At 56.3% G+C, this 22,258-nt stretch overlaps 1 protein-coding gene and 1 long non-coding RNA gene across 4 annotated transcripts in view; one reads left to right on the top strand and one right to left on the bottom strand.

Annotated features, from left to right (window-relative positions):
• Positions 1-11,313, bottom strand: part of BCL11A (BCL11 transcription factor A) — a 75,599-nt gene extending 64,286 nt beyond the window's left edge. The window contains exons 1-2 of one of the 3 annotated variants that reach the window (XM_064510040.1): positions 10,724-11,313; positions 5,800-6,129 (exon numbers count right to left, since the gene is read on the bottom strand). In XM_064510040.1, coding sequence (XP_064366110.1) covers positions 5,800-6,129; positions 10,724-10,778 — 385 coding nt within the window. In that variant the 5' untranslated portion in view covers positions 10,779-11,313. Of the gene's footprint in view, positions 1-5,799; positions 6,130-9,671; positions 9,744-10,723 lie in introns of those variants that run through there. The other 2 variants (XM_064510038.1, XM_064510039.1) reach the window with 2 other exon arrangements.
• Positions 11,314-12,409: 1,096 nt separating this feature from the next.
• On the top strand, positions 12,410-20,771 carry LOC112980105 (uncharacterized). The gene is made up of 2 exons (XR_010388658.1): positions 12,410-13,199; positions 20,205-20,771. It is a non-coding gene; the product is annotated as an uncharacterized LOC112980105 (long non-coding RNA).
• Positions 20,772-22,258: the final 1,487 nt, after the last annotated feature.

Genomic DNA, 22,258 nt, shown 5'->3' with positions numbered 1-22,258 from the left:
GGGACGGCGGGGGGGAGGATTTTTATCCTTGCTTTTTGTATTTCACTGGCTGCTGAATCAATTAAGCAGGCACCGGATGTAAAAAACCAAACCCCGTGCTTGCTGAGGAGTGAGGAGCTATAGTGCGTGTTTATTTTAAAAAGGTAGTAGTAATAATAATAATAATAATAATGATGATGATGATGATGATGTCATCCACAAGAACCATAATAACCCCACTGAAGGCAGGGTTCTTGTTTGAGTCTTTGTTGCTTCCCAGGAATGCTATTGTTTTTTTAGGCAGAGGTTTTTATATCTAGAGCTAAGATCAAATTGCAGGTGTAACCGTTCGGCGCTCGTGCAGGCAGCGAGGCGGAGGCGAGCGCAGAGCCGCGGCTGCCGGCTCTCCGGGCACCCCTTCGCGGCCCGCGCGCCCCTCGTCCGGGCCAGCCCGCCCCTGGCCAGAGACCGTGCCGCGGCGCCTACCTGCACGGGCACCGCTCGGGCGCCGCTCCTCCTCCACGGCTATCTCGCGGGGATAGTAAGCCCCGTTTCCTTGACGGCAAGGCAGCTATTCGCTGTCGCTCGCTCCTCAAACCTTGGTGTTTCAGCTATTAGGATGAACCAAGGCGGCGAAGCTGGAGCCGGCTAACACGTGCGCCCATCAGATAGGGAAAAGTGCTCTTTTACAGCAACCTGTTCAGGTAAAGTTCCCCAGGAATTGCATCAGATAAGCCTGGAGAGGTCCCCAGGGAGAGGAGGGAGAAGAAGCACTTTTGTGCACTGTCTGCAAACTCGCGGCTCCGCAGCCCTGCCGGCAGCCAACGTGCTGCGAGCGCCGGGCGGCAGGAGCCGCGGGCATCCTGCTCGGCACCTTCCGTGGACTCCCTGCAACTGCTCCCGACAGCTGCTGATTCGGTTAAACGAACACATTATTAAAAATCCTCTACCGTCCCCGAGCTGGAAAATACACCTTTTAACGGAGTTTACAGTTTGAAGCTATAAGGACAAGCAAACGAGGCCCCTGTGAAGACTCACTCGCTTGCTCTGGGTTTAAAGCCAGGGCCGTATCCGCACCAGGGGGGTAGAGGGGCCGGCAGCTCCCTGCCTACCTTGCCTGTATTTCCTTTGTTCCAAGCAGACACAGACACTGAAAAAGAACGAAAAGCAAAACAAATGATGGCAAGTACAAAAAAGAAATGGTTGCTAATACCCGGAAAACACACGGTACTCCGAAGGCGGACACTAATGTCTTCCAAATAATGCTGCTACGTGCCAGGTGCTTCATTCTCCTTCCCCGTTCACTCACTTATTAACCAATTTTGCAAGGGAGAAAGCCCTATGCGAAACGTGGAGGGAAAGCAGTGGCTGTCTGCATTTTGCTCCAGATCAAAGGGAAACACAAATGCAAACTGTGGCATATTGGGTATTTTTCTCCGCCGCTGTCATTCACACTGGACTATCTAAGTTTCATACAATTCCCCAGGCTGGCTGCACGTTGAGCTTGCCGTGGACAGCTTTATTAGGGCGCGGGAAGCATTAATATCCCGGCGTTGGATGCAATGGGACCCGAGCGCGGCCCCAGCCCCAGCGCAGGAGGATGCTCGCCCCCCGGACGGGCGCAGGACCACGGAGGTGCTGCCGAGCGGCGGTGGGCTGCTCGTCCCTGCAGCTCACGTGGCTGGCGGCTGCACCGAGGAGCCCGGTAGTTTGAAAAGTACAGCATAAATCACCGCGACGCCTGTACTGGTACCAGGCGCTACGGGCCCAAACCCAACGTTACCAGGAGGCAGGCTGCACCTCGGGTGCTTGTGCAAAGTGAGATGAAATATGCCCACTAGCCCAGGAGGGATGGGGGGGGATAAACAGTTAATTTTAGGGCCACGTTGCAAGGAGGAAAATAGGTCTTAATGTATTAAATATATGAGCTCGACATATTTTATGAACTTCTGCAATTTCCCCGAAATGGACACATAAAACCAAGACCTCCTAGACAGAAAGCGGCATTAAACTGTGTACCAAGTTAAAAATAAGACCTCCTCGGAATAACAACACTGCTGACAGAGCCGTGACCCAAATGAAATCTGAACAAGCAGAAAGGTACTAAAGATCCTCAGTGATTAGATCTCCTGCTAAAAAAAGTGGCAAAGTGCCAGGCCGTGTCCAGCTCGATGCTAAATGCCTTTTATTGCACAGAGCTGGTACTATTGGTATAAAAACAGACTGAAGCCTCAAGTGAATTTTGTCCAAAAAATTTCTATACTGAGGATGCATGCAGGCAAACAAGCGGGGACCAAAACCCTGACACTGCTGCTTGGATCGTCTTTATTATTTGAATTAAATAAAAAAAGAGCTCACGTGCTGAGGGCTGCACGCACAAAACCGTGCCATGCTAATAGGTCTCCTCCTCTTTAAAAGAGGTATTACGGAAACGGGGAAATCTTTAGGAAAGACTCGGTTTCTTCTGCCAGCCTAATTGCAAAGTGTTTTATTTGCCTCTTCTCCCTCCCTGTCTCAGTTCCCACCGCTCGGCATTTGCTGCCCAGCCTGGCTGCCCTGAGCCTTACGCTTCCCGGGGACGTTACCCTCCAAGCCGGCGGCACGCAGCGGCCGGGGGCACCTCCGCAGACCTACAGCAGCCGCAGGAATGCGAAGCGACCGAGAGGGGCTGCCTCGCGGGGAGGGAAGAGGAGGGGGATTCGCGGAGCTGCGACACCCCTGATGCTGCCCTGCAAGAACCACGCCGAACCGGAGGAAAACTTTCTCCCCCGCTTCTGCTCCTCAGCTGAGCTCGTGTTTGTGCTTCCGATAAAGAGCCATTTTTATCCCAACCGCCTGCAGCAGCAGGGAGTGGGAGAGCGAGCACAGTCTCTACCTCGTACCAAGGACCGTACCGGCATCACGTGTCTGCTGCTTCCAAAAAAACGCTATTCACAAAAGGCGACGGGGCAAACGGGCAAACTCCCGCCTCCCTCCCTCCCGCATCCCTGGAGGGGCGGCAGCGCAACAGCTCCTGCACCCCCTGCGTTTCCCACGTCGTCCCCCCAGAAGCGAGCCGCACAGCCGCACAGGCCGCGGCGTTTAATTAAGCTCTCAAAAGTCTTCTGACAACGCCGACAATTGCGAGACCCCTCCGCAGCTCCATCACGCCATCGCGGTGACAGGTCTATTTACCATTTGTCTCGGGAAGAGTTTCTCTGACATTGCACCTCCACAAAACACCCCGGCTGCCCGTTCACCACCTCCTTCCGCCGTATTTACAAGTACGGCTCGTAGGCAGGACGGCAGCAGCCTGGGCAGAGCATCCCCAACACGCTCCCCGCCTCCCTGGGCTCCCCAGCCCCTGCCAGCCCTCTTTGCACGGAAGGGAGAGGAGAAGAAATCAAGTGTTTTTAATTTTTCCCCACCCATGCAATTCCAGCCTTCCTCTCGCTGCCCAGACGCAAGGCTAACTATTCAGCTCAGACGTCACTAATTTTTATCCACAACCAAACCAAACCAAATAACCCCCGGCGGCAACACGCGACCTGCAGAGCTGCAACGGCATCTCCCACTAATGCTCCAAGGAAATTTCTGTGCCACAGGGACGAGCCAAAGAAATCACCTGCCGGGAATTGCAACGCGCACATGTACCTGCTCCAAAATTTAGTCCCAAGTTACATCCATTCTCCCTTTGATTATCAGAGACAGAGCTACTTCTTACTTCTTTTTTTCCCCCCCGTGCGTTATATTTGAACACAACAAGCAAATTGAGAATAAAGGATTCAGGCACTAAAAACGACCTCCCCTCCTCCTCCTCCCCCCTCTCGCTGTACAGTAAACACGGCAGTCGCAGACACGCAGTCGTAATTATGAAAGGGAATAGATGCAGCACGCCAAAGCGCTCCAGCCGCGCCGGAGTAACGCTTAAGACCTCTCCTCACCCCAAAAATAACCTTTCATTAATTCCCTCAGATTTACACGTTCAACAAACAAAACACCAAAACCTGACACCGGTGCACTATAAATATTCCTTCAGCCTTTTCAATAAGTGAACAGCAATTTTACATTCACTGATCTCCAGATACTTCAGTTAATATTTCCCTCTATTGTAAAATACGAGCGCGGATAGCTAAGCCCCTGCCGCAGCCCTCGCTGCAAATCACAGGCTGCCGGGATCTGCCGGGGAGCGTTTGACATACATATTGATGAAAGCTGCCTCATTGGACCCACACAACATCTCCTATTAATTTTCGGTTCAATTTATGACATTTCAGCTGCGGCGCTGGATCAGCATCACTCAAGATTTCCTAGGGAGGCACGGCTCCGCGGGGGCACGCGCCCGGCACGCTCGCCGGGGTGGCTGCCCCGCTCGCCTGCGCCCACGCCAGCTGCCGCAGCCACCGCTGCCCTCGCAAAGGGCGAGGACACGGGCGGCCTGTCGGCGCCTCGAACAGGCAGCGTTTTCCCCTCCTATCCGAGCGGGTCGGTGCCCTTCCCTTGTCTTGAGGTGCACTGATCCTTAGCCACGGCTTATCTCGAGACGATCTCTCGCTGCAGCGCAGCAGCTCCTTACCTCCGAAGCAGCGCGGAGCACAGGCCGTACCGTGGCTGGCCTACGCCACCACGGCCGGCACGGCCGCTCCTCGGCCCCGCTCTCACGCTGCTGTCCAATATGTATTTTCTGGACGCCGCGGGCCCCGGCCTCCATCGCGCCCCCCGCGCTGCTCCTGCCCCCCTGGACCGCGGCACCGTGCCGGCACGGGACCGTCCTGCGGGCAGCACAACGGGGCAGCACTGGGGCCACATCCCCACACCGCGGGCCGTTCCCTTTCTGCGAAGCCGGCCGAGGCACGTGCGGGTGTTGGCGTGCCCCAGCCCCGTGTTTTTGGGACGGCACGGTTGGCGCGGCCCGAAGCGCTCTGCCAGGCTCCCTACAAACGGGCAGTATTCCTGCTTACTAACGGGATTTTAAAAACAGAGCGTGCCTTGTTAGGCTCCCAGTGTTTCTGCGATTTTCTTTCACACAGTAAGTTCTATTTTTTTAACCTCATTTGCTAAAATATTTGCACAGTGAATGGCTTTCCGGTTTAAAAAAAAAAAAATTGTGCTCAGAAACGGAATTATTTACCCTTTTCTTTTTTTTTTTCAGATTACATTTTGCATTGTTTGTTGCACAAAACAGAACTCTGCCTCGGACATTTGTACGGGTGACATGTGGTTGTGTAAACCACAAACAAAATCAAGATACATCTGTCAAAACCACATCAGAGAAGAGCGGGCGCGCGGAGCAGCATTTATCACCGGGCTGAGGAGGCAGGCTGCAGCGAGCGGCCTTTCCTGTCAAACCAACCTTTTGAAATTTCCAACATGCCCTTAAACTTTCCGAACGAGCATGTCTGTGCGCTTCAGCAACTGCCCTCGCTACCCCGGCCCGGCCAGTCGCAAATGGCATCTTAAAGTCAAGGTCGGTGGTGTCACTTTGCCATGGGGCTGCGTTTAATTACAGTCCGTGCGCTGACAGCCGACGTGGAAGGGCGGCGAGCCCACGCGCCGTTAACTCTTTCGCCCCCGGCTCCGGCAGAGCGCGCAGAGCCGCCGCCTCCGCCGCGGGGCCGGCGATGCCCTGCCGCGGCGAGGCAGCTCCCGCGAGGGCCGGAGCAGCCCGCGAGGGACAGCCGGCAGCCCGGCGGGCGCCTGCCGCTCCTCTCCCTACGCGGCCGCCAGGAACCGCCGGCCGGGCGCTCGCCGCGGGCCCCCGGCCGCTCGCGACGGCGGACGCGCCGCGCTTCGGCTGCGACGGCAACGCGCTCGCAAGCGCTTCTCCTTGCTGTGATTTACCTGCTATATGTTCCTGCTTAGGGCAAATTCCTCTAGATGACGTTGATAAACAATCGTCATCCTCTGGCGTAACCTGGATGCCAACCTCCACGGGGTTGGAGGCTTTTCTCAGCTCGCTGGGCGAGGGCGAGGGTGGCTTATCCACGGCCTTCTCCAAGCAGAGACTGCCATTGCATTGTTTCCGTTTGTGCTCAATAAAAACGAGAATGTCCCCCAGCGGGAAGTTCATCTGGCACTGGCCACAGGTGAGGAGGTCGTGGTCCCCTTCCGGCGCTCCCAGCGTGCCGGGCTCGGGCTCGTCATCGGTGAGGATGGCTTCGAGAGGTTCGGCTGCAGGACGGGAAACAAGAGCGGGGGGTGAGCGCGCTGGCCGGAGGAGCCGCGCCGCGGCCCCCTCTTCGCGAACGCCGCGGCGCCCGCGTCCCCCCCGCAGACCCCCGCAGCACCGCCGAGCCCGGCAGCAGGGCCGGCAGCGCCCTGCAGAAGCGACCGCATGGCCACCGCCTTCACGGACGAGCGCAAATTCCCGCTCGCTTTAGCGACTCGGTGGCAAAATCAAACGAACAGGCTTAAATATATTGGAAAAGTGCCGCGGTGCTGTGAAGAAAAGCAAATGCCGTGTTTGTATTATTTCCGTGCACGAACGTTGAGGCGACAAGCGCCGCGGGCGGGCGCGCGAGGGAGCGCGCGCACGTGCAGGCGCGCCTGCCGAAACGCGGGACGGCCACCGGCACGTGGGCACGGGCGAACAAAGGAGGTTTCGGCGGCCGTGCCGCGCACGTGCGGGGGCCGCGGGAGAGGGCAGGGGCGCGGAGGAGCGCCGCGACGCCCGCCCACGGGGGCACCGGCTGCCAGGGCCCCGCAGCCCTTGCGCCCACCCGCTTGGAAATCCGCAGCGCAGGAGTTACGCGCCGGGGAGGGAGGGGACGGGCGAAATAAGTAAATAACAGGCGGCTGAATTATGAAAATCAAGCGCAACTAGGATTGCTGCGGGGCCGGGGCGAGGCCCCGCCACCGCTCACCCAAGCACCCTGCTCGCCAGCAGTTCCACTCAGGGACGCCAGCCCAACGGGGTATTTCTTAGCGCTTCAGAAAATAAGGCAATTAGTCATCTTTCTTTCTTTCACCCTGCGAAAGGAGCGCCTAAATTAGGTGAAACGTGTTCGCACTGGCGGTCTTCGCCGTATAAAAATCGGCCTGGCCCAGCGAACGCCACATTTCATAACAGGAGTGAAAAGTGCTTTCTTTAAACTCAAAACACCTTGCCTAATGTTGTCAGAGTTGACAGGTTTTCTGAATGAGCTCCAAAAAGCTTCATTAGGAGGCTGTTTCTGCTCACACAGTCGCCGGTGGATGCTCTGACAAGGCAGAGCCGTCTCCCTTCTCTGTTTGCTTTGCTTTGCTTTTTTTTTTTAACTTTGCACAGAAATACCTTGGCACGGTGGGTGCAGCGTGCATCCCCGTAGCCTTGCGAGAGGGAGGAAAAAAAAGCAGCAGCCGTGCGCTGGCGTAGCTGTGTCTGCGCAGTGCAATCTGTGCGCCGACAACAACAACAGCGACGCGAGGGCACCGCGCGCGCAGGGCGCCTCGAAACACGGCCAGGTAGCGGCAGCCGCAGCGAACACAACTCTTAAACAGTTAATCAGCCTGACCTTCTTTAGCTGCCTGCCAATTTCGCGTTTAATGAACTTAAAGCCACAGAGAATCAAAAAATAGATTTTAATTTGACTGCACGATATTGGAACTGATTTTGATAAAGTGCAAAAATCCAGTGAACTCAGGTTAAATTTATTTCAACCCTACCTAGGCTGAACATTGAGGAGGAAGATCTAGAGTAGCTCCCAGATGTGCTGCGTAAAATAATACGGAAAGAGCACACCACCTCGCCGTACCTCCGCTCCAACTAGGGCATGGGGATGCAGCCCGTCATTTTGTGCCTCTAGCGCTACTTCTAATTTAACGTAAGGTCGGCCACAGGAATATGAAGGTTATGTTCGCATTAATAAAAACAATACCTTAAGCACTGGGGGTTTCTCCTGAACTCCCAGAGTGAGGGGTAACACGCACCGCGTGGGTACACTGCTCGGGCACAGGGGAAGAGCAGGGTGTTCCCGCAGCGCTCCCGCCGCCTGCCTCCCTGGCCATCCCTCGGCTCGGACAGAGTGAGTCAATGATTGCCAAACCGATCCCGCCGGGAGCCCGCTCCGCGCAGCACACAAAGCTCCTCCGGGCCGGCCGGGCAGCACCAGCTCCAGCGCAGGCTCGCCATGGCGAAGGATGCAAGGCAAACGGCTCGGTCTGCGCGGCCATCGCGCCGCTCGCGTGCTTTCCCGCGGCCTGCTGCATTTCCGAGGCCGCCAGGATTGCGTAGCAGGGGCAGGGGCACGGCGCTCGGGCACCGGGCGGCTGAAGGGAGCCCCGAACAAAAAGAGACTTTGCCGAAGTGTGCGCTGCCTGGGCTGATTTACAATCAAAACCAGGAAATGAAGTGGTAATTCAGCGGCTGCTGATTACACCTCCACATTTCACCTAATTAATTTTATAGGAGGCAAAGTTCTTGAAAATAACAAGACGATCAAATGTACAGATATAAAACCTGTAACCTCAACGTTTCCTATGCTCTTAACGTAAATTATTGCTAATTAGCGAGAATTATATACTAACGCACACAACGCGGCCGGCCCCGCGCTCGCTACGAAACACCGGGCTCCTGGAGGAGGCGGAGGCAGCAGGATGGGGTTTGTTGGAGCTGCTACTTCACTGGGGGCGGGGGGGGGGGGGGGTGTTAGGGAAAAAAAGCAGGTCTGCCAAGAAAAGAGGGGAGCGCGGTTCACCTGGGCTCGCCGCTGAGCTGCAGGGCGCCTCTCGTAATTCCGGGGCAACCCAAGCCCCGGCCGAGGGGCCCGCTCCGGCTACCGCGGGCGCAGCGGGGGCGCCGGGCAGCGCCGGGGCCGCGCGGAGCGAGCAGCGAGCGAGGCCAAACTCGGCGCCGAAGTTGCGCGGCGCTGCGCGCCCCCCCCCCCCCGGTATTTCCCCCGCCCCCCCGGGAGCGGGGCGCTGCGGCGGGCGCGGGGCGCGGGGCGCGAGGGAAGCACAAAGGCGGGGGCGGCGGGGCCGGGGGCGGCGGGGGGGGCAGGCGGCTGCCTGGCTCGCTGCCGCCGGCCCGCGCCCGGGGACGTGCCCAGACCGCTCAGGTTCAAGTTCGCCGGGCTCCCGGTTTTTTTGATCTTGCTCTGCCTCCTAGCGACCGAAACCGCCGCCGGGCCGGCCCCGCCGCGCGGCACCGGCAAGCGGGGGGGGAGCAAAGCACCCAACTCCGGCACAGGCCCCCTCCTCCCCCTTCCCCCCCCCGCCCCGGGCAGCCGCGCACGTGCGGGGCCCCCGCGGCGGCGAGCGGAGGGCGGCGGCGGCGCTGCGGGCGCGGGGCTCGCTCGCCCCGAGGCTGCGGGCGCGCAAGGGGCAACGCGGGGAGCAGCGGCGGAGCGGGGGGGGGGGGGGGGGGGGCAGCCCCTCCGCGGCTGCGGGAAAGTTTGGGGCCGGCAGCGTGCGGAGCGGCAGCTTCCCCGCGCGGCATGGCTGTGCAGCCGTGCGGGAGAAATGGCAGCGGAAAGTTTTGCAGAGGCAGGAGCGAGCGGGGACTGCTGGCGGAAAGAAAGCGCCCGGGGTTGCGGCGCTGCCCGGCAGGGAACAAAACCCGCCAGGAACAGCGCAAAAAAAAAAAAAAAAAAAAAAAACAGAAAGAAAGAAAAAGAAAGAGAGAATGAAAGAAAAGCACCCCCCGAGCAGCATGCGTCGTCCTCCCCTTGCCCCAAGCTCCCTCCAAGGAAAGGGGGGTTTTTCTCTCCCTCCTTCCCACCCCGCTGGCCCCAAACCTTTCCAGCTCGAGTTGCCTTTTGTTGTGCACAGAGCGCTCCCGCTTATCTCGCCTCCAGCCCTGCCGTGCGCGGCGGCGGCGGCGGGCGGGCAGCCGGCGAGGTTTTGTTGCGAGCGGCGCGGCGGGGCCGCGGCTCGCTCCTCGCCTCGCGGGGAGCGCGGATTTGGCTGTGGGTTCAGACGCGCGGGGAGGCTGCGGGGTGCGCGGGTGCGTGTGCGCGCCGGTGTGTGTGCGTGTGTGTGTGCGTGCGGGTGTGCTGAGCCCGGGCTCGCTCTCGCCTGTGTTTGTTGGCAGGAGGTTCCCCACACACGCGGTGCTTGTAAACATTCAGACACGAGATTTTTCCCAATCAAAATCCACTTCCACTTTTTTTGAAAATCTTCCAAAAAATAGTAGGCGAGCGAGCGCGAGCGCGGCGGGCAGCGGCGAGGCGCGCGGGGCAGCCCCGGCCGCCCCCCGCCGCCGCCCCCGGCCCCGCCGCAGCCGCAGCCGCAGCCCCAGCCCCAGCCCCAGCCGCAGCCGGCGGCGGGGCGGGCGCGGGGCGAGGTCGGGGCGCCGGAGCCCCGCGCGGCGCCGCGGCCCCGGGGCGGCGGGCGAGGAGGCGGCGGCGGCGGCGGCCCCGCGGCCCCGGCGCAGACAAAAGGAGCAGCCCCGCGCCGGCCCCGGCCCCGGGGCGCGGGGCAGAGCGGGCGGCGGCGCGGCGCCTCCCGCCGCCGGACCCCGCCGCGCCGCCCCTGCCCGCGCACCTCGCCGCCCCGGCGGCTGCGGGGCCGGAGCGCAGCCCGCCCGCCGCGGAGCGGGCAGAGCGCGGCGGCCGGGGCGACGGAGGGGAGGCAGAGCCGAGCAAAGTGGTCAAGGTGATTAAATTAGAGCGGGCGAAAATAACCGTCGTGCCGATAATCCCCAGCCGGCGCCGAGTTCATTTTCCCCCGCTCGCTCGCTCGCTCGCTCACTCACTCTCGCTCTCTTTTATTTTTTTCTTCTCGTTCTCGAATTAAAAATTAAATCCGCGAAGCAGAAATTAAATAAATCGCTCTCCGGATTACTTACGTGAAAATTCCCGTTTGCTTAAGTGCTGGGGTTTGCCTTGCTTGCGGCGCGACATGGTGGGTTGGTGGCTTCGGTGGCTTGTGAGTCGCTCGGTTCACATCGGGAGAGACGGGTTAGAGAGGAAGGAGACTCCAGAGAAAATATCTTCATCAATGTCTTTTGACATCCAAAATAAATTAGAAATAATACAAAGATGGCGCAGGGAAGATGAATTGTGGGATAGCAGTCATGGCTTTTTTTTTTTTTTTGTGCAAGGGAAAAAAAAGAGAGAGAGAGAGAGAGGGAGAGAGAGGGAGAGAGAGAAGGAGAGAGAGAGAGAGATGAAAAAAATGGCAAAAGCCCCCCTGAGCTGCAAGTTCAAGTGCGGACGTGACGTCCCTGCGAACTTGAACGTCAGGAGCCTGGATGGACAGAGACATACAAAACATGGGCAGGGCAAGCCGGGGAGAGGGGAGGAGGGAAGGCGAAGGCAACACCAATGGACACTCATCGGGGGCTGGACATGAAAAAGAGAGCAGGACAAGCCAATGGACAGTGCTCGCGGGGGGGAGAGGGGAGGGGGCGCGCCGGGGGGGCGCCCGGCACCGGGCGCACGCTGCCCGCCGGAGCAGGGGGGCCGGCGGCGCGGGGGCAGCGGCCGCGCTCGCCCAGCGCCGGGGGCCGCGCCGGGGCGGGCGCCGGGGGCAGCGCGGCGCGCACGCGGGGAGCCCGGGGGGGAGCGCGGGCAGGCGGCGGCGGCGGCGGCACACGCCCCCCCCCCCCCCCCCCGGCGAGGCGCAGGCATCACCGGGGAGCGCGGCGGGCGGCGGGGCGGGCTGGGGAGCTGGGCGAAGCCCGGTAGGCGCGGGGACCACCCGGAGAGGGGGGCGGCGGGCATGCGGCTCCCGGCTCCGCCGCCGCCCCCCCGGGCGCGCCGAGTCCCTCCCCCGGGAGCGGCGCCCGGCCCCGCGGCACGCGGCGCACGCGGCCGGGCCCCCGCCGGGAGCGGCGCCGGCGGCGCGGCGCGGCCCGCGGCCAACTTCGGCGGGCGGCGGCGGGCAGGGCGAGGGGCGAGCGGGCGCCCCGCCGCTCCGCCGCAGCCCCCGGCGGCAGCGGCGGCGGGAGGGGGACCGGGCGGAGCGGCGCCGAGAAGTGCCTGGAGTTGGGAGGATGCGGCGGCCGCAACTTCGCCGAAAGCGCGCTCGCCGCGGCGCGGGGCGGCACCGGCCGCCGCAGCAGCAGCAGCAGCCGGCGGCGAGCGGGCGCGGAGCGGAGCGGAGCGCGCCGGCAGCGGGGCGCAGGACGGCGAGCGGGCGCGGAGGCAGCGCGGAGCGGCGCGGCGGCTGCGAGCAGCAGAGGTGCCCGGGAGGGCCGGCGCGGGCGGAGCGCAGGAGGGGGCGCGACAGCCCGCCGCGGCGCCGGCGGAGCCCCGGGCGCGCACCCGCCGCCGCCGTCCCGGGGCCGCCCGGGCGCGGGGCTCGGCGGCGGCGGGGACCTGTTGGAGAGGCGAGGCCGCCCCGCCGGGGCGCGCACGGCGCCGCCGCTCGCACCGCAGCAGCTCCCGGCCCCCGCGCAGCGCGGAGCGGAGCGGAGCGGAGCCGGTTGCCTGCCGCCGCGGCGCGACGCAGCCGCTCGCCGGGGCGGCGGGGCGGGCGGAGGACGGGCGGCCGGCGCGGCTTTTTCCGGGGGGGGGGGGGGGGACGAGCGGGGGGACAGCTCCAGGTGACAAAAGCCAGCTGCTTCAGCCCCCGGTGTCGCGGCGCGTTCCGGGCTGGCGGCCGCAGCCGTGCACACACATGTTCCCCTGCAAAACCCACATAAACAGGCATGGGTGCGCACGGCGGGGACAGAGGTTTGGTCTGATTTGATTTATGTATAACAGCGCGTATAAAGCTTTTCAAGGTGGCTGCAATGTAAAAAGTAATGACTTTATTACCTCTGAAAGGTTCTGTGGTTCGCATTTAACAGTCCTCTGAATTACAATTCATTACACAGTTGTGAGCTCTCTAAAGCCAACATACATCAGAATACCTATCTGTGGTTATTCCCAATAAATAGCAGGCAACATTTTATTGATTTTCTTTAAAAAATCATAGCGAATTAAGCACTCAGTTACAAGTAAATCTGTTTTATTATTGCACTATATCCGAGATTCCAGAGGTGACTTCCCAGACCACGTCTTAAAACATACATTCAAAAGCGATTTTTACAGACGCTTTCGTGAATGGCAGCGAGAATGTTTCTACCATTAGCGTGCCCTTAATTTCAGCGCCGTAAAATGCCTCGAATTCAATGGAAACTCGCTCCCTTCAAACCGTATTTCATCCCGGCCGGATAATTATTAATATTGGCATCTGATCACAATAGTGCCGTGCTCCCCCTCCGCCCCCCCAGCACTTTGCATTGTCATGTGATTGGAGGGAGATAACAAACCTCAAGAAAGAAAAGGAGTCAGAAGACATTTTTAACGTGCTCTAACCACAGATTAATAATGCAGGTAGGTTTTCATTTTCTTTTATTTTTAGGAGAAGGGAACGAGGCTGCTTAACGAGCAGTAGTGGACACAAAGTAACGATATTTACAGCCCTCGCTGTGGCTTTCGGTGGGTAATAAATTACGACAATATTAAAATTATTTTCTGGCAGCCCAGTTAACTGCGTTTGGGACCGTAAAGCCCTTACTGATTCCATTTATGCCTTGTAATTACGGTCCGTGGGCGCTCTCTAAACCCTTCGGTGTATATTGTGTGTAAACTTTCAGCTAATAGACCGGCTTTGAATGGAGGGACTTTTCTCGGGACTTCCTGCAGTATATATTCTGCCTCTGATCTCTGTGTTTAATGGCCAAGTCCTGGTTTATGCTTTATAATGTGTTGACAAGTTTTCTAACAGAGTTTCTGAAATAATGCACATATATTCACGTCGGTTAGAAACTCCACAGTATTTTTAGAGTCGAGTAGATCTATATCCTAATGCACTGAGAGGGAGTGTAAATCATAGAGGATTTCATAGCCCTTTCAGTAGTTTTCTGTATGAAGTATGAGCAGCGTGGCCTCCAGACGTAACCTTTTAGAAAAAAAGACAGTGCTTTTATTTTATGGTGTAAAGTGCTTTTAGCTCCGGGGCTCTGAACGTGAATGTGGTCAACAAACAGCTCCTGCCAGGGAGCTCGCTCCAGCCCCGCGCCGGCGCTGGGGAGCCGCCGTGCCGTGCCGTGCCGTGCCGTGCCGTGCCGGGCGGGCTGCGGGGCCGCGGGACGGGGCTCCCCCCCCCCCCCCGCCCCGGCAGCGCGGAGCCCCGGCCGCGGGGTCGCCGGGCCCCCGGGCGCCGCGGGAGAGGCCGGTGCCGGCGGAGGCGGCGCCCGGCTCGCGGTGGCCGGCGGCAGCGCCGCGGGACGCCGCAGGGCGCGGCGGAGGGGCGGCCCCGGGGGGGCCCCGCTCGTGTCGCCTCGCCCCGCGGCCGGGGGGCCCAGCGCTGCCGCCCCGCCGGCGCTCCGGCCCCCGAGCCTCGGCAGCCCTCTCCGCACCGCTGCGAAGCGCTGCCACGGTGCCGAGTGAGCTACCGGAGCGAGCGAGCACGGCGCTCGAAAACGGTTAAAAACGCTCAAATGCTGCTAATGCCTACAAACGCACGGCAGCACGGGAGACGGCCCAGAGATCAGGCTGTGAGGACTCGCCAAACTTAGGTGTCACCTCCGGCTCCTCCGCAGCCTCCCTCCTTGCCCCGGCCCCATAGGATGCTCCACAGGCATCCTGCCATGGTGGGAGCGGCTGTCGTCCTGGCCACTCCGGCACTAGTGGCTCCCGCACTCCCGGCCCCGGAGCAAAGTCAGCAGGAGGAAACGTGGCCCCCCAGCTCAGCTGCACCCGGGCAGCCCCGAGGTACGTGCTGAAACCAAGGCCACGGTGGGTTTCAGGCTGCCTGCACAAGGTAAGTCAGCCCCCCAGAAGGGTCTGCCCCACGCGCTGAGCAGCTGTCGCCGTTACAAAGCGAGAGCTTCCTCCAAGACAGCGGGGATGGACACTGCAGCCCCGTCAGCTGTCCCGCGTCCACTTGCCACAAGCGAGTCAGAGCCCTTCAGCCTCCAGGCAGTGGAGCGAGCACCCGAGGGCAGAGGGTAGCTCCCTGTCCCACTCCACCGCCCCGGGAGCAGGGGCAGTAACCTGCGGCAGCAAGGCAGGGTGGACAGGTGAGAACATTCATGTTGCAAATGTTAATTTAAGATGTAAATCTGCCAAAATTTGTCTGTCCCTCTTCTCATGCCTCAGCTCTCTGTCTGAGTAGTAGTGTGTTCCTGCCCCCATTCAAGCTCACAAGATGTTCAGAGGTCGCTGTATCGAGGGACATGAACTGCCTAAAATTGAGGAGTTTGGCCTTTCTCCAGCTTACGCACGGGCACGCGGTCTTCTCATGCAGGACTGGGACCTGAAGTTGCAAAGGGGTGCAATACAGTTAATACTGCATACTGCTGTCGCGCGGGGCAGGTATTAACTCTGGGTCTATGGCAAACAGATTTATTGAGGATGGCAATGCGGTATAGTCATAGCAAGCAAATCTTACTGCACGTTTGTTAGTGCCCGGGTCTCGGTTTCTTACCTCTCCAACAGTTTCTGGTCAGATGTGCTCCTAATTCCCGGAGAGTGACGGTAAGAGGTGTCTCCACTGAAGGGGAGATGCACCGCCGTGCAGCCCGCCGCCGCGCAGGAGAGCTCAGCGGGCTCCAGGCTCCGGCGCTATTTATGGGCATGGAGTTTGGCTCCTGGTCATACGGTGTTTGGTGTGGAGATGCGCCTTTTTTGCTGATCTCACACCGTGTTGGGGAAAACAGACCCTTTCTGCTGATCTCATGCCCGTTTCTGGCCTCACTAGTTGCAACCAGTATCGCCTAGTTCCTCCTGGTCAGCGCTGGGCGCTGTCAGTTATTTGTGGTCAGCTGGGCCTGAGATAAGGAGGGGAGGGGGTAGTCGCGCTCCGCCACAACTGCTTTCCCTGCCTATCTGCTGCTTTAGTGACAGACTTGGCAGTGAGGGAGTTCAGCAGCTTCAGTGGGCAAATGCTCCTGCTTTTAAGCTCCAACTGCCATTCATGCAGAGCAGGAGTCTCCCTTGCCAGTTCGGTACAGAACATGGGACCAAAGAGGACTCCCAGAAGGACGCCGGCTCTCGGGGGATGTGCCGCGTTATGTAACAGCCGGGGGAGCAGGGTGCTTCCCCCGCCGGCTGGCGGGCTCAAGCAGGCAGAGGCAGCGTGGGTGGAAGCAAGCATCCCGGGCTGCCTCCCCGTGAGTGAGCAAAGCACTCGCCCGTCCTAGAAATAGTCGTGGCATTCGTATTCCAGTATGAGATGCTTTGGTACACTGGTTTCCCTTTTCTCTTTTCTTTTTTGATCAATGCGCAAATAAACTCCAGTTCTGCAAGCGCTTAGCAAGCAAACGTCGCAAACGGCAGCGAGTCCGCGCAGCATCACACGCACACGAGCGCCAGGTGACAGGAGGGTTTTGTTATGGGCTGCTCTAGGCATCTAGCACAACAGAGCCCCAAACCTCAACCAGCCTTTCTGTAAACCGAGCAGCACAAAGCACTCAGGACCTGGGCTTTCAAAAGGCAAAACTCTCCTCTGAGGCATGCGCTCCTGCACAAGCAACAGCTCGGCTTGTGCACGGGCAGGCAAGCAGGGCACCCGGGAAAGGCACTAGCTAAAAACAATGCCGGTAAAATCTCGTTTTCAATCAAATACTTGATTTCAGCCAAACAGTTTTAGTTTGTACTGCTTCAGTTTGTACTGCCAACACACTTTAAAATATATGCATTTAAAACCTCTTGAAACTTGGACCTGTAATGCAAATCCAGACAGATTCTTAATTATAACAGCACCAGCAGCCACTGTTAGAGTCAAGTAGTCGAGCGTGCGTTACTAAAGAGGCACAGCACTTAACGTCTGCCGGTGCTCCTGTTACAATCCCCACCTTGGAGAGGTTATAGCTTGGGCTGTGTAAATTTGATTGAGCTGAAACTTGGGACTCAAAAGTGTCAGTCCATATAGGGAATTATCTTATGAATAATTGGCTAACCCACTGCTTGATTCACAGACCTTTGCAAAACGCTTTTAATGGGTTTTAATGCTTTTTTTCTTTTACTGACATCTAGGGTATGAATTTGGTACTTCTAGCATTTCTGAAGCTCCATACTGAGCAGCGTATATATAGGTACATAAGTTAAAGCTACAACACGGCAGAGGAGCCCATGGGGCATGCATGCCAAACTTGTGCACCTAGGTGTAGACATACACAGATGAAGAGACCTTGAAAAAGAAATGCCACTAAATCTATCTCAAAAGAGAGTTCTAAATATGTAAGACGGAGAACATACATGCCTCAGGTACAGCTCATAAAATGTGTCTATTTTGTACATCAGTTACGCTGTGACATACCTGAAGGATAACATCTCTCTGACCAAACTGGCACCGTCATGCCAAGGGGGGCAGGTGCTCACTGAACCAGCAATCCAAAATTTTTTCTGGCCCAATGTTGTACCATGAGTAGGTCAACTTGATCATCTATATGTGCAGTGACAATAGTTCGGGACAAGAAAATACCTGGGACAGAGTTGGTCACTTTGTTACCTAAGTTAACAGTTTCTCAGGCTCTTTTCCTCCTCCGGGGGCCTTTCCCCCCAGGGGCGTGGAAGTGAGCCCCACGCGTGCCTTGGCATCAGGACAATCATCATGACTGCGCTTTGAAAGGGATGAGCTATCTGACTTTGAACATTACGTGTAAGCTTAAGTATGGCTTTGTGAAACAAGGCATTTTACTGAGAATCGCTCTCCGTAACACTTTTCACTAGCTGTAAACCTCTGTTTCTCAGAGATTATTTTTCTCTTGCTCACTTCAGGTCACACTGAGCTGAAGCAAGCTGGTTAAGGTGAGGACTTGGATTTTTCTTTAACCCTAACACAAAACTATGACAAGCTCAGGATAGAGAGACGAGCCACAGGACATGAACAGATTCCTCTAGCAGAGCCAGACCCTGCAAAGTTTCCATGCCCACCTCACCAACCACTTACAAAATAGGGACATCATGCTGCAATCCCAAACTCTGTTGGTTTCAGGAAAAGTTTCGACTAAGCGTTAGGCTTCCTCACTGCAGGTTTATCACGCGCACGTCATTCTGAATGGAAGCGTTGGAGAAGTCAGTCTCTCCTCTGTGTATTAGCAAGACCCACTTGGATCTGGATCTTGGCTGGATGTGGATCAGCAAGATCCACATCTAACTCCACTGAGCTCCCCCTCGTGAAGGGTACCCTACAACCCCACCGTTCCGCCTGGCAGACACTGATGACAACCCAAGCACAGAGAGGTTGATCCTTTGAGTCACTGCTGAGATCCCAAGTCATCCTTTCATTTACTAAGCAACTAACATCAAGCTTACGAGCCGTAAGGACAGCTCAATGACACAGGTGTCTTTTTTGATTCGTTTCCTGCCTGTGGCTGCTGCGTTTGGGGAGTTTTCCTGGCTCGTACAGAGTAAAGAATTATGGTCAACTGCCACAGGCAGATAGGACCCACCAGAAGAGAGGAAGCTGAACTCAAAAGCGATGAGCAAGGTGTACGGACAGGAAAGGCTAAGCCAGGCTTCCAGCCCTGCAGGGGCGAAATCTTGGTGAGGTTCAAGCTAGGAACAAACAGTGACTGAGGCTGGTTTCAGCTCTGCAGCAGGTCCCAACACTCTGTAACTTTAAAATTGGACAGGAATAACCAGTGCTTGACACCAAGCCATGCCAACAGGAAATTTGTCCCCTGCTCCCAATTCACTATGACCACAGTTGTTCCCCTGATATATGGCAGGCACTGGTCCTAGGAACCCCCGTTATACATATGTATCACTCCCACAAGCCAACAGGAATGCATCCCACAGCGCAAAATAGCAGCATGTCCAACAGTGACAGACAATCACACTTCATGTCCAAAATACCTGTTATTCGGTGAAGAGAGGTAGGAGAGCTGGGCAGACTCTGATTCAGACCGGGTAAAATATGTGGGGCGACTACTGATCTTTCCACCAGCAGTTGTTTAGGAGCAGGATCTCTGTAGGATCATAAGGCAAAGCTCTTCACACTTCCATGCAAGATCAGACCCAAGAGGCTCAAGCTCTCATCAGTCCCTACGGGGAAGTCTGTAATGCTCTACTCCAGATCTGGCAGCAAGGAAAAGGAGGACTTGCAAACATTTTGTCTTAACAAAACAAATCCAGCTATACTTCAATTGCCTTTAAAAATGGTTTTGTAGAATGACAAAAATAACTAATTAACCTGAGGAATCAAATGCAAGTTTCAGCAACAAAAAAGAAGTTATTGCCAATGAGATATTAGTTGTTCTGCTACACAAGACGAGGAAAGGTTTAGTTGTACCTCTTTTATGCCACTGCAAGCAGTCCCTCCTAGTTCTTTGCACACTTGGCTTGACTGACAGGCTAGGACATGAATGCAATAGGAAAGGATTTTCTTCCTCTAGCCCTGCTTGATATATCCCCCTACGAGAGCAATCTGCTTGGCCTTGGGTACTGCAAAATTCTTAAGCATATATTTATTTACCTGTTGGTATATCAGCTGTACCTACACGCTTAAAGTAAGCATGTGCTCAAGAGCTCTGTTAGATTAGTGCCTTAGCTTCGTGTGCATCTTTTCTAAGTAACTTTCGTTGTGTTGATTTTTAAAGCTTCAACTTTTAGTCGCTAGAATAGCACTTAACTGAAATTTAACAAGTAAAATCATCATCCTCTGTATTAATTTTATGCTGACTTTTAACTTTGACTTTTAGAGAAGAAGTGCAAGTGCTACCTGAAATGTTTTGCATGAGGATCTAGACAGAAAAGAGAGAATTCATTTTGGAGATGGCAGAGATCTTTTTCTGAATTTAAAAATAACAACAGTTTTACTGGGGATTTTTTTCCTTTGATATATTTATTCTGTGCAACTCTTTCTTTATGTGCAAAATTCCAGTTTAATTGTTAGAAGGCTTACAATAATATTTTAATGCAACTCTCTGTAGTCAGAATAATGTATTATTATATAGCGCAAAGCTGCACAGAAAGCTGCAGTGCTGAGGTGTAGCAGGAGTGCGGTGAATAATGTGTGATAAGAGCACACTTCTTTGAGCAGTTTGGATAGTTATGCCACCATTTGTTATTGTCAGCACATATAATTTTTACAGCACAATATGAATTCTGACTGCAGTGAAAAGAATGCCTTCTACCACTAGTATGAATGAGATTTCACTCAATTAAAATAACATGCAAGTATATTGTATAGTATTACATAGAAAGCTGATGTGCATTAAGTTTGAATGCTGCGGTGGAGGTGGGGAAATTATTGTACGAATGCTGTTGTTCAATGGGTAACTGTTGCCCAGCATTAAAAAAAGAAAGCAAAGGAAATTAAATACGGAAATCAGAAATACTAACAATGTTTAATATTACCATACTGAAATTAATGTATTCACAATGTAGGCTTTAATTTTCCCTCTCGTATGAAGTTTCACAGTATCTGTGTACCTAAAGGGAGAGGGAGAGATGTAAACATCTAGAGAGACCCACAGACTCGCTGTGCTGCAATACGCTCAGATGCTGCAGCAATAGGCGCTACAGAAAAAACGGGGTTGACTGCAAGCCGTACCCGACCATCAGCCTCCAAACGTCATTCCCCGCTGGGGTCAGCGAAAAGTTTGGTCTCGGCGCGGATGGAGCGGTGCGGTCCAGCACCAGGGCCCGTGCTTGAGGCCCCGCGCTGCCCTGCCTCTGCGCAGACCTGGCGGCAGCAGCAGCCCCGCTAACCTGCTCCCTGGACTGCAGCTGTGTGAGCGCGTGGGGCGACGGATGCAGGAGCGATGTTCCTATGGAGAAGGCCCAAAGTGTCTCGGAGCCGAGGTGTATCTTAGACAACCGCTGTACTCAGAGCCAATAAAAATGAAACTATTCTCTATTGAGACCTAATTAGCTTTTATATTCAAAGCCGTACTGCACATTTGTACATTGCTTATGAGTGGGACTAAAAAATATATGTACCATGACACTATACTTTTAAAGTGTCTATTGAATGCTTTTCCCATTCTCCAAGGATTGCCTCCTCCTTAGATGTATACATTCAGCGAATATGACGAGGCTAATTATTTTCCCCCGAAATGATGAGTGCTTTCCCCGAGCCGTTTTCACAGAGCCACGGCCCTCGCCTCGGCAGCCCTGGAACTTGCGACAGAAAACAAAAGAGAAACGCTGCCTTGAAATCCGAAGACAAAAAAATTGTTTGGTAAACAAATTTCCTGCCACGGGCTTTACGAGGATTAGGCTTGTCTCGGCGCCGCCGTGCACGCGTGATCCCTCCTCCCGTTTGCTTCAAGGGGGTTATATATTTTGCTGTTACCTCTCCCGCCTGTAAAGCAATCACGGAGAGCGGCAGGAGGCACCATAAATATGCAAATCGCCGCCCGAGAGCTGGTGTCGCCGGCTCCGCCTCGGGAAGCGGCCAGCGCCGCGGGGGAGCCGGGGGGAGCCGGGGGGGGAGCCGCCCTGCGTCCCCCTGCGCGGGGCAGAGCGCCGGCACGGGCGGCGCCGCGGGGCCGCGCTGCCGCTTCCCCCTGCCCTCTCCCCGCGCGTTTCCCGTCCACCCGCAGAACGACCGGCAGCTGGACGCCGGCTCCCGCCCGCTCCCGGGCCGGGCAGCGCTTTCCTGCCGCCCCCGAAAGGCTGCGCCGCCCTGAAATCCACGGCCAGGCCCTCTCTTTTCTAATGCAGCGTTTGAGTCATTAAAAGTAGTCGCCGGTTTCCAAATTCAGCACATGTGCAAATTTAATCACAGTTAAAAATGTGCAAAAGTACCCGAGACCATTTTAAGAAGCGCCCCAAGAGAAAGCCATCTTTTGCGGATCCTTTTTTTGCGCTGCTGTTAAATCCAAAACCGTGTTGGTTATTACAGTAACATGGAGTGGGCACTTCAGTATAAAAAAAAAACCGCCAAAGTAAACAATACAGCTAATTTATAAGTGTTCAGATGCGCAGTAAGTTTAATACAAATATTCCTATCAGTATGGTGGTGGCCCCATGTAACAGAGTAAGATACAGTTCAGACCCGTGATGGGCTACTGAATACGTAATACGCACTGTTTAACTTGCCTGGAAACGTATTCACATGGCAAAATCTAATGGCTCAGGTGGAGCTTTTACTCTTGATCAAATAATAAAAATTGTTAGAGACCACTCTGCAAGCTCATCACTCCCTGATCTCCGTGAGAACTGTCTCATGCTCCTGTTTAAATAGGACCGGAGAGCAAGGAGGGGAAACTAAACTGCAAAGGAGTTACTCCAGATACTAACTTTTAAGCCAAAAAACCCCAAGACAACCGGAAAAGCAAACAGGGGAATTGTCTGCCCGCTGTGCACCCGTCAGGGCTTCGTGCCGCTGCAGCTCCTGGAGCAGGGATGCGTTAGGGCAGCGCGGCACTCACCACGCACCGGGGCACAGCGCGGGGGGCTCTCGCAGCTCTGCCCTGAATTTCCTTCCTTCTGTG

Source organism: Dromaius novaehollandiae, chromosome 3, assembly GCF_036370855.1.
Source record: "Dromaius novaehollandiae isolate bDroNov1 chromosome 3, bDroNov1.hap1, whole genome shotgun sequence".
Taxonomy (NCBI): domain Eukaryota; kingdom Metazoa; phylum Chordata; class Aves; order Casuariiformes; family Dromaiidae; genus Dromaius; species Dromaius novaehollandiae.
This window is presented reverse-complemented; position numbering and strand designations above follow the sequence as displayed.